Here is a 12,446-nt window from a genome sequence, read left to right as displayed (position 1 = left end):
TCAATCTTACAATGAAAAGACATTATTCAAAACCCCATTGCACTTGTGATGGAACTTCCATATTTGGAAGGGAAATCTGACTTTATTTCTAGGAATGTCACCTAAAAATCTTACACATCACAACTGGCATGCATGGTTACTACTCCAATCCTTAAACTTGCAAAAATGAAAACAAAAATCAGTCTTGACAACAGGGACTGGTTAAAATAACAGATGATCCATAAATGTGAGGCTAGAAGACAAGAAAATCTTGTTTAAAGAAAATATTTGATATAGGAAACTGCTCAAAATACAGTTGTGGAGAAACAGGACATTGAACTGTATGCACAATTCCATTTTCCATTAAAAATGTATACTCACAAGAGAATAACAATATGCAAACATGAATGGGGGTTCTGAATTAAATTTCTGATTTTTTTTGTATTTTCTGAACATATATTCAGACCACATAAGTTTTAAAAGGAACTGACATTCCTATTAGCATAAATGTGCAACATGAAATTCTTGTAAGGAGAAAGCTAATAAGGATCTGATTTTGCAAAGGGGTAGGCAGACTGAGTAACCTCTGATTGAAAGGGCAGCCCAAAACTCTCTTCCAATTTCATTTTTGCTGCTTCTGCATTAAAATGACATCATATTGACATTTGGGTTTTCCCTCCATTACTGGGCCTTCAAGTTCTCACTCCTCTGTCGTGTTACTTGGGCATAAATGTTTTGGACTTTATTTAGTTCCCAATTTTGTTTTTAATTATGAAGTTCTTCCAGGAAACAAACAACCTGTTTGTTCTCAATATCTGGTAAATGCTGTTGAAGACTTGACTGTTGCCCCTAGTGGGAAAGTCCTCAAATAACTTGTTGCTGTTCACATAATGGTAATTAACAGGTGTAAAACATAAAAACTACAAATATTAGCTTTTTCCTATATGTCAGTTTAGGTCACCAAATTCCTTTTGGAGGAAACTAATCTTTGTAGTGCCTTCTGTTAGGGACTGTGTTAGGAGGGCCTTTTATATGGTACTAGTAGCCCTGCGTACGAATCCATGTGCTAGTAGCTCTCGACAGGGCCTGGCTGCTCCACGCCCACTTCCCAGAGGCTCTCTGCAGCCCAGAGGCCCATCTGCGGCTGAGCGCAGAACGCTTGCCTTGTCACCGGGGCGACAACTCAAGTGTTCTGTGCCCCAGCCTGGCCAGAGGCCCATCTGCGGCTGGGTGTGCAACGCTTGCCTTGTTGTGGCTGCGAAGCAAGCATTCCGCCAGGCCGCTCATGCTGCCCGCTCTCAGCGCCCCTCACCCCAGGACTGGGGGACTCCAGGCAGGGCTGAGAGGACTGGGTGCTGCCATCTTGTGGCCATGGGCGCCGCCATCTTTGTGACGGAGTGACAGCTAATTTGCATATTACCCTTTTATTAGCTAGGATTATTCATTTAAACTGGTAAAGTGGGTGTTTCTTAATTTTCATAGGTCACAAAGTCTAATACCACTATGCAATGAAATGTCAAGTAGAAAAAATTCAATTGATTATTACACTTAAAAAAGTATCTCCAGCATTTGAGAACACCCCACGACTTCGTAAATGCACCAAACATCCAAGTTATACTAAATTGAGTTACAATGTCTTGACTTCATATGCATAATTACAGAATGAAGCAGGGTCTATTTCCAAAGCTTTGGGGGGTGGGGCATGTAAAAAACATTTTTAACCATGGTAACACATACACAATTAAATTATCAACCTTCTGAACAGAAACCTAAAATAGTATGCTCCCAAATACTAAAGAAAAATGACTTGAATCTGGATTACCTAACATGCATCTTTTCTTTGGGGGAAAGGGAAAACTTGATTTTGTTCTTTCTAAAGTGCACATTACTATCTCCACTTGAATTTATATGGTAGAATAAAGCACGCTGAAGTGTTTCCTAAAAATATTTCACTAAAATTACTTTTATCAGTTTTAGCTTTCGCATATAATTTCCTATGAAAAACATTACTTTTTATTTCTAGTTTTCTTTAGAAATAACTGTAAACAGAAAAATCCTCACTTAATTTGAAAGGAAAAGTGTATTTCTTTTATTCCAAGACTAATAGTGTCACAAAAAAAGATTAATATCCAGTAGTTATATAAAAATGTATTGATATAGATACAGACTTATAAAGTAACTAATGCCCAGCCACTAAATAAAAGATCAAAGGAGATTAACAGAATGAGTTCTTTTTCATATACTTTTTAAAAAAGGTTACGACAAAAGTAGAATATGTATGTTTGTAGGTATCAAGAGAATAGAATACAAGCAAGTTGACAAGACTAAAGTTTATTCTAAGTATATAATTTTTATTAATAAAAAGATGAACCATGACCATGAGTGGCTGGGCTTATAGTTTGCTACACCAAAGAAATTAAAAATTGATAGTTAAGAATATTGTTACAATAATTTATAATATAGCATTCCTTTATAGAGGCATTTTAATTTTAGCAATGTTTCCTTAAATATAAAAAAACTAACCTTTAGTGTCATGAATGAGAATCATTATAGCTACTGCTAAATTTAAAAAATTCCAAGAGCTGTTTGACGTTTTATCTTAAGATCTACACCCAAACTTTAGGGAAACAATCTTCCAAAAAGATCTGGAAAATTGCATGCTCAGAAACAGAGTATCAGTGTTTGATACTGGTGGCAGGAGAATAGCCCACTTCCAAGTGTGAAAAACCAGCAACACAAATTACGAATGCACCCAAGATCCCCAAATAAATTAGTAAAAGTGCCATTATTTTAAGAATGATCAGACATGTAATCAATGTACTTAAACACAAATTCAAATGTTAAGTCCAAAAGATACAGTAATTTTATTACATAAAATTCCTCCTGTGTGCTAAAAATGTTAACTTACAAGACATAATATTTATATAAGTGTAGAGGGAGTTATGGTCAAATTGCTTAATCATTTTTCATTGATGAGAATAGAACAATAGGTAGTGGACATATATAGAAGCACTGAGTCCTCTAAAATTCAAGGTTATATTACTGCTCAAGCAAAGCATACTACTATTCTTTAATAATATAAATGCCTACTCAATTTATCTTTTAAAAATAAAGTCCATTTGTTCTCCATTAAAGCTTCTGCAAGATTGACAAAGGTACATTCTACCTATATAAAATAGGGGTACTCTTCATCTTTGGATAAGGTATCACCACTTAGGGAAATGTAGTCATATACAGATTACTAAACTTTTGAGGCAGCTGTTGGAGTCCATTAAGCACTTTTCGAACACTGTAACTTTAAAGTTTGTCTTTAATATTAATAGCTTTGGAAAACCAAAAATAGAGAAAAAAACATCTGAGACAAAGTACATTTCATTCAGATTTGATATCAGTAAGATACAAAAAAAATATTTAGTGCAATGTCAATTTTATCTATGATAATCACTTGAGGACAGTTTTGTGTTGTTTTATGATTGAATGTCAAAAAAGGTTTTTACTTGTTAAGTCTTTGTCTTAGTATTTAGTAAGGCAAAAATGAAATTAGGTACTGTAAAAAGTCTTTTAAAATGAAGCTACAAATTTGGTTCCTATGTACAGTTTCATTAACAGATCAGTGTAGGTACAACAGATCCAATACCCTTAAAACCACAGGAAAAAAAAAAAAAACTCTAATAGCATTTATAGGCTGTGAAATCCTTAGTAATACCAATATATATCCAAAACATGTTCATACAGAACCAATACCTCGCTGACTCCTTGTAAAAGAACACTTGTTAAAAAAATAATTAACAAAAATACTAAAACAACAATGAAAACTCATTTCATTTCGCCCAAAAGTTATGACACAAAATACTGGCTTAAAGAGGTAGATTAAAAAGAAAAAGAAAACCAGATTCACCATTCTTTGTCACTTTTATTCAGTAGTAGTTTTTTTTCCCTTATTTTCAGTGCCAGACACGGCAAGGAGTGATTACAGCCAACTGTTATTAAAACATTTGTTCGCAATATATACCCCCCTTTACCACTGACCCCAAACTGACTCATTTTGTGTGCTTTCGTTCTTTCTTTTTTTAATATACCACCACCAAGACTGGGTGGAGGGGCAAGGGTAAGAGACATGAAGGGAAGAGTCCAGGAGGCCAGAAGAGGAGGAATGCTACAAGCCACAGTAAGAATGAGCTGTATTTAATTTAAAAAAGGGTGGCGGGGTGTACCCCACAAATGATACAGTAATGAGGATACACAATTAAATCCCATAAGCATGACTGAGGCTTTCACTGTGTTTGACGTCATCACAATGGAAGGCATAAAAAGTGGAGTAAATCAATGTTGACACAGTCCAATCTAGTCCATTAGGCAAGATGGTGCAAGAAGTCATTTAAATTAAAAGTGCCCTATCCTTACCTAAATGGCTAGCAGACATGGAGAACACCACAGTGATGAACCCACAGAGCTTTCTCCATGTAGCTATAAAAATTGTTGAATGGCACATTGTCAAACACTGGAAGGGGGCGCCACAATGGACCTCTCTTTTTTAGGTACAAATGCTAGATTCAACTATCTCAACTAAGCAGGAAGTGGGCTCTTCTGCTAGGAATGCCAACCCTAATTCACTTTGTCTTGAAATATATACAGATTGTTTGTAGTCGCTACAGCAATGATATTTTCCTTGGGGTGCCAGGCTGTGTGAAGTATTTTCTTGTTGAAGTCTAGACTGTCAACACTTATTTCATCCTTCTTTCTCTTGCCACTTGCACAGACTTTGCGTGGCTTCAGAACCGTGCGAGGTTTATTGTTTTCTCGTGATGCTTCGAGGGTTATGTCTCGCTTTGTGTTCCTGTCAAACATTCTGAAGAAATTATTGTAAGATCCAGTCATGACAACACTGTAAAAGTAGACAGAACATTCAGTCAAATAAGTGCATAAGAGTTTGTTTTGAGTAAAATGATTCAGTGATGAAACCTAGCCTGGTGCTCTATCAGAAACAGCTAGCTACTTTAAGCAGATTTTAATTTTAGGGTGAAGGCCGCTGACACAAACCCAGAAACATAGTGCTAGTTAATTTTTTAAAAATTAATTACTCCTCATGAATACCAAAACTATCACTAAAGTTGGAAACATCCTAAGTAAAGCTTCTTAGTAGTATTATCTTTGTTGAGTATTTTTGCAACTGTCAACTATGTGATCAACCTGACCGGCCAACTTCTAGAAATACCAACGGGGGGACTCACAGGTTCTAATCTAAAACCAAAAAGAAAAATGCATGGTATACAATTGTTCATTAGAAACCAATGCTTTCTTTATGATTTAAATTGTAAACTATTTAATTTGTTCCCAAGACATTAGTTTGGATAATCACATCTTATGATGCTTATAGGAAACCTGCTTCTGAGAATATTCAGAAAGTAGCATATACAATTTTTATTAACAGAAAAAAAATTAACTTGTTACACTGAATACATTTTAAGCAAATTTTTGGACAAATATTTTAAATATCAGTTTAAAGGGTGCCAAATTCTTACCCTGCCCAAGACATGTTCTGTCAATTCTACTTGCCATCCATCACTGCTCAACATTTATCAAGTATTCCAGTAAGCAAAACTTCACATTTGAAACCATTAATTTGCAAAGGGTCTGGTGCTATTATTATTACCACATCCTTCCTATATAATCCTATCTAATAAAGAGGGAATATGCTAATTTAACCCTCATGCCATCACAAAGATGGCAGCACCCACAGCCAATAAGGAGAGAATATGCTAATTGATTGCCTCGCCCTCAAAGATGGTGGCGCCTGCCCTAGCCAGTTTGGCTCAGTGGATAGAGCGTTGGCCTGCGGACTGAAGGGTCCCAGGTTTGATTCTGGCCAAGGGCACATGCCTGGGTTGCGGGCTCGATCTCCAGTGGGGGGCGTGCAGGAGGCAGCCAATCAATGATTCTCTCTCATCATTTATGTTTCTCTCTCTCTATCCCTCTCCCTTCTCTAAAATCAATAAAAATATATTAAAAAAAAAAAAGATGGCAGTGCCCACAGCCAATGAGGGAATATGCTAATTGACTGCCACTCCCTCAAATATGGCAGCGCCCAGTCCCCTCAGCCCCGCCAGGGCACCTGCCTCTGGAGTCTTCCAGTGCCCTCACCCTCCCAGCCGCCCAGGGCTGGCTCAAGGTGCTGGCAAGCCTTGGATGGAGGCTGCCCAGCCACCCATGGCAGCAGCAGAGGTGTGATGGGACGTCGCCTCCCACCCCTGAGGGCTCCCGGACTGTGAGAAGGGGCAGGCCGAACTCAGGAACCCCACCTCCAGTGCATGAATTTTCATGCACTGGGCCTCTAGTTTAAATTATAATTGTAAATAAGATTATAGGATACCAAGAAACTGCTTAAAGTAATGCTTGAAAACAACTCTTATCACAAATATTAGAGGCCTGGTACACAAAAATTTGTGCACTCAGGGGGGTCCCTGCCCGGCCTGCGCCCTCTCGCAGTCCGGGACCCCTCGGGGAATGTCCACTGGCTGGCTTAGGCCCTCTCCCCGGGGGATTGGGCCTAAACTGGCAGTCAGACATCCCTCTGGCAGCCTGGGAGCCCTTGGGGGATGTCCAACTAATGGCTTAGGCCTGCTCCCCACCTAAGCTGTTAGTCGGACATTCTTAGCACTGCCGCGGAGTTGGGACAGGCTCCTGCTACCGCCGCTGCACTGGCCAGCCATGAGCCAGCTTCTGGCTGAGTGGCGCCCCCACTGTGGAAGCACACTGACCACCAGGGGGCAGCTCCTGCGTTGAGTGTCTGCCCCCTGGTGGTCAGTGCGTGTCATAGCGACTGGTCGTTCCACCGTTAGGATCAATTTGCATATTACCCTTTTATTATATAGGATTATACACCAAACAGGTCATATTTTGAATGCAAAAGACTGACATCTATTTAGTAAAGTCAATCTCCCCAAAGAACAACTGATAACATTTTAATCGCACTCATGTTGATGCATGTACCTGAAGGTAATAAAACTGTATTTCTTTCAAACAATGAATGTAATTAAACTGGCATCCCCATGTTATGTGAATTTATTCACGAGGAAACACTAATTAAAAAGCCTAATTTCTCATGGCTCTAGCTGGTTTGGCTCAGTGGATAGAGCATCAGCCTGCGGAATAAAGAGTCCTGGGTTTGATTCTGGTCAAGGGCACATGCTGGGGTTGCAGGCTCAATCCCTAGTAGGGGGCATGAAGGAGGTAGCCAATCAATTATTTCTCTCATCATCGATGTTCCTATCTCTCTCTCCCCCTCTCTCTTCCTCTCTGAAATAAAATATATATAATATATATATATGTATATATGTGTGTGTGTATATATATATGTATGTGTGTATATATATATATATATATATATATATATATATATATATATATATATATATATTTAAAGGAACCTTTCTGTATAATAACTGGCCTGTGTTTTTGAAAATGCCAAGGTCATGAAAGATGAGGAAAGAATAAAGAATTATTCCAAATTAAAGGAGACTAATGAGATAGGACAAGCAAATGTCATATATGCTTTTGGATTTGCTACTGAACCCCCCCCCCCCCTTTTTTTTTTTGGCTAGAGAGGACATGATTGAGAACTGGATAAATTTTATTGGAATCTGTGGAGTAGATAGAAGTAGTGTATCAATGATAATTTTTCTGCTGCCCTGTCATTATGAAGGAGAGTGCCTTTTAGGAAATACTCAAAGTTAGGGGCAACGGGGCATCATGTTTGGAGTTTATGCCCAACTGGTCCACACACATGCACACACATACACACAAAGTAACAAGTGTGTTTGTGTTTATGTATAAATATACATAAAGAATGACACAGCAACAACAACAGGAGGAACTTGAGTAGAGGCTAAATAAGAGTTGTGTTATTCTTGTAAATTTTCTCTAAGTTTGAGATAATCTCAAAAAAATTTCTTTAAAAATATATTTTTATTGATTTCAGAGAGGAAGGGAGAGGGAGAGAGAGAGATGGAAACAACGATGAGAGAATCAATGATTGGCTGACTCCTGCACACCCTCTACTGGGGATCGAGCCCGCAACCCTGGCATGTGCCCTCGATTGGAATCAAACCTGGGACCCTTCAGTCCGCAGGCTGACGCTATATCCACTGAGCCAAACCAGCTAGGGCTCAAAAAATTTTTTTAAGTGTTAAGGGAAATAACTTCTGACAGTGAAACCTAACTGTTTAACAACATGTGTAAACAATGTGAGGAAGTACTAGCTGTGGCAGTGAACCAACCCTGTATAGCAATATCTTCTCTTCAAATTTGCTACTTTCTTCTTATCTTCCTCCCTTTCCTTTTTCCAATTTGATACCTTAGGTTTAGTAGTGGCATTCTGTAAAGCTTGCTTATTCCTACTCTAGCTTTACAGTGGCCAGTCTAAATAGTGGGCCTCATGTTATAATCAGATAAAGTAATTTTAAAAATCAGACAAAAGATAAATGATCCCAGTTCTATTCTCTTCTGTAACACATAACACCATGAAACCTGAATCATATCAAGCTTCCATGATAAAACTATTGTTCAATAAAGAACTTCAAATCACCTTGAAGGCGAATTTAAATAATTTCAAAATGATGTTTTACTATTTTCTGTTCTATTGGAACATAATAAATGGTAAACAAATATTGACAAATAAAATGGAAAGGTTTATCTTGTTTATCTTTGGAAATAATAGTACATTTTGACAACATAGTGAAAAGAAATACTATGGCAAATTTGTGGATTATAAAAAACCTAATTACTCATGGTAATATGGTTAAAATAATATATAGCAACTAGAGGCATGGTACATGAAAATTCATGCACTGGAGGGGGGGTCCCTCAGCCCAGCCTGTCCCCTCTCACAGTCTGGAAGCCCTCAGGGGCGGGAAGCGACCTGGCAATCAGGGGAAGGCGATGCCCCCATCACACCTCTGCTGCCGCCACTGCTGGCAGCACAAGCCTCAGCCGGGCCTGGTTACCTGAGCCTTGCCTGCGCCTAGGGCTGGCCCTGGGTGGCTGGGGGGCTGAGGGGACTGGGGGACTCCGGAGGCAGGCGTGTGGAGTGGCTGGACCCGCCTTGGGGCGGGCCCAGCTGTGCTGCGTGCCTGCCGCCCCGGCGGGGCTGAGGGGACTGGGCACCGCCATCTTTGAGGGTGTGACACTCAATTAGGATATTCCCTTCTTATTGGCTGTGGGTGCTTCCAGCTTTGTGAGGGTGTGATGGTCAATTAGCATATTCACTTTTTATGAGATAAGATTATCGCTTCTATGAGGTATAAATGTATTATCTGGAGACACTAGTGTGTAACATTCCACACGAAATAACTACTATCTAAATATTTCTACTGATTTTTTTTTTTAAGAGCGTGAGAGGAAGGGGGAGGACAGAGAGAGGGAGGGAAAGAGCAAGAGAAAAACATATTTGTCGTTATACTTGTTTATACATTCATTGGTTGATTCTTGTACATGCCTTGACTGGGATCAAACCTGCAACCCTGGCATATTGGGACAATGCTCTAACCAACTGAGCTAACTGGCCAAGGCCCTAAGTATTTCTAAATAGTTTAATAGAGTAACAAACCAAACTGAAATTTCAACATTTTAACTGTTGGCATGTCAAACTTATGACTGATCTGGCTCATAAAAGGGAAAAATTTTAAGATATTTAAATAATTTACAATATCTAGAATTGTGTGTACTTTTACACTTACTAGTCATACACAATGTTTAATTTTTATCTGCCAATACTGCTATAAAATTACTAAATTTATTTCAAGGAAACTCTGGGGGAAAGGGGAAATCAAGTTAGGATTTGTAATTTATGTCAATCTAAAAAAAGTTCACCATATTTTTAGTAAACATGGCAACCATACTAGGAGGAGTGATGAAATAGCACATTTCTTTCCTCTAATATAGCAATTGTCAACCTATGGTGCCACAAGAATTTTTAAAATATACAATACCTGAATAAATAGTCAGGGTCACTGACCTCTTTTCCCTTAGACTATCAAATAAAAAAATGACAGCAGCCAACACAACAGCAGCCGGCTGGTGTGAATAAGTAAAGTATTTTTTTTATCAGATTGGCAAAAAATATATATATATTTTGGTGTGCCACAGAATTTTGGTAATTAGTTTACGTGTGCCAGGAGATGAAAAAGGCTGAAAACTGCTGCTCTTATCAAATTACATTTGGCCCAGCCGACATGGCTCAGTGGTTGAGTGCCGACCCATGAATCAGAAGGTCATGGGTTCCTCCTGGTCAGGGCACATGCCAGGGTTGCTGGCTCAATCCTCATTGGGGGGCATGGAGGAGGCAGCCAATTAATGATTCTCATCATTGATGTTTCTCTCTCTCCCTCTCTGAAATCAATAAAAATATATATTAAAAAAAAAAAAGAAAAGGCATTTGGAACATTTCCCAAAGTATTAAAAAAATAGTTAAACAAAACTTGCACGCAAATAGCCAAAAGTTGAAAATGACCCAAATGTCCTTCAACTGATGAATGAATAAACAAAACTATATTCATACAGTGGATTATTTTAAAAAAATAAAATAAAATCACATTTGAATAAATTCAAATTAAAATCAATTACCTATCAGAACCATTCCAACAACATTCAAATTTGTCAAATATGCAGTCATTTTCATACAGAGAACAAAGTTTACTTCTGAGGTATTCATGCACCTGGGGAAAAACATAAATATATATATTCTTAGTTTACACCTCAAGATTTACTGATTAAATTTAGAAAACTGATTTAATAAGTCAGTATTATTTTTTTTTAAAAAATAAGGCATATGTAGACATATACACATACCTGTCAATCTTATTAAAATTTGATCCCCTTAGTAACAATAAAAGTGTTTATTTAATCCATTTACAAACATATGAGTCCCCTTCAATGAACAAACATTTTCTTTTGAACAATAGAGAAACTACCCTCTGGGCATGGCAGATGCACTCTGTAAGCTCAACTAAAATATTTAGGCCAGAAAACATGTGAAAATGGCACAAATAAGAGATTAAAGAATATTACAGCAATATTTTAATATGCTAACACTTGTCTTTCAGTCTATTAATTGCTGATTTAACAACACTCAATACTGTGCTTTACTTCCTTTTAAAATATAATTTTCTGGGCATAAATAACTAAAGCCTACATTATAATTAAGTGTGTATGCTATGCACAGCATGATCATCCCTCAGTTTGGTGATAAATTATATGGATATTGCACGTATGCATCATTGAAAAATTTGGTTCCACTTCACATTACTTATGTGATATCAAGAGCTAATGAAAATATACCTTTTTAAAAAAATATAATTCTAAATAAATGGATCTAGTATTTAAAATGTGTCCTAATAAATTATACCTTTAATCAACATTGTTAAATTACAAAGGAAAATTTCAAGTAATTCTTGGGATCAGAAGGAAAAAAAGAACCTTAAACACTAGTGATGACAGAAAGGAGTAGGTACCTTCTAAATATTAGAATTCTCTATTATTTATGAAATAACACAAAGTCATCTTAACTTTAAGTACAGTGAAATGATTCAGGCCACATCATTGAGTAAAATTTGTTAACCTGGAGGAACTGCAATTCATGTAGGGTCAGGATTAAAAGTGAAAAATGAACAAAATCACAATTACCCTTCAATAACACACAGCTCAGCAAGATGCCAAATTTACCACTCAACAACAGCTCGATCTGCATATGCTACGTTTGAGTATGATGTGACACTATTCTCAATCACTAATCTAACTCAGCATAGGCAGGAAAACTGACATTCAGGTAAAATTAGGTAAATCGTAACAATTCAGCAAAGTTTTAGAATGCACATACAGGGTTTCTCAAAAACAATTTATGAGTATGAAGTTAAGGTTCAAATCAATTATTCTCAAAGGGATTGGGGTAGTAATAGTGAGGATCACTAGGAGACAAGAATTTTGGCAGTTATACAGATGTAATTTGAATCCGTGGCAATATTGTATCCCTCTGCTTTTGCTTCAAACGTAACATGTATTTGGAAATTTCGAATACCATGAAGGAGACTATTAAGTGGTTTAGGTTTGTCAAACAGGATTAAAAACTTTGAGAAATAGCATTCCAATTTTACTGGTAATATACAACGTAAGGCAAATTTATCAAGTCTGCATTCCTAAAGCAGCGTTAAGTGTTTTCTACACTCTAGCGACGTAGGACCTAACATAGGCATCTGATGCCCACCCTGTTCCCGGCCCTACACGTCTTCATTCTCTTTTCTAGAAGAGCAGCAGGCTAGGGATCAATGCTAGTGGCTGGCTGACAGGAAGTGAATCCATACTCACACCCCACAAGAGATAGACAACTCCTAAAGCTGTCTGCTGGGCTTTCACGGCCTTTTCCTTTAGTCTAACAGGGGTCCTCAAACTTTTTAAACAGGGGGCCAGTTCACTGT

At 37.8% G+C, this 12,446-nt stretch overlaps 1 protein-coding gene across 2 annotated transcripts in view; it reads right to left on the bottom strand.

Annotated features, from left to right (window-relative positions):
* Positions 1-2,042: 2,042 nt before the first annotated feature.
* The window catches only part of PPP2R2A (protein phosphatase 2 regulatory subunit Balpha), a 104,211-nt gene continuing 93,807 nt past the window's right edge, over positions 2,043-12,446 (bottom strand). The window contains exons 9-10 of one of the 2 annotated variants that reach the window (XM_080676499.1): positions 10,600-10,691; positions 2,043-4,864 (exon numbers count right to left, since the gene is read on the bottom strand). In XM_080676499.1, coding sequence (XP_080532625.1) covers positions 4,585-4,864; positions 10,600-10,691 — 372 coding nt within the window. In that variant the 3' untranslated portion in view covers positions 2,043-4,584. The remainder of the gene's footprint in view (positions 4,865-10,599; positions 10,692-12,446) is intronic. The other variant, XM_080676500.1, reaches the window with a different exon arrangement.

The sequence above is a fragment of the Plecotus auritus genome, assembly GCF_963455305.1.
Source record: "Plecotus auritus genome assembly, chromosome: 6".
Lineage (NCBI taxonomy): Eukaryota > Metazoa > Chordata > Mammalia > Chiroptera > Vespertilionidae > Plecotus > Plecotus auritus.
The sequence above is the reverse complement of the archived record's forward strand: the minus strand, read 5'-3'. Positions and strand labels throughout refer to the sequence as shown.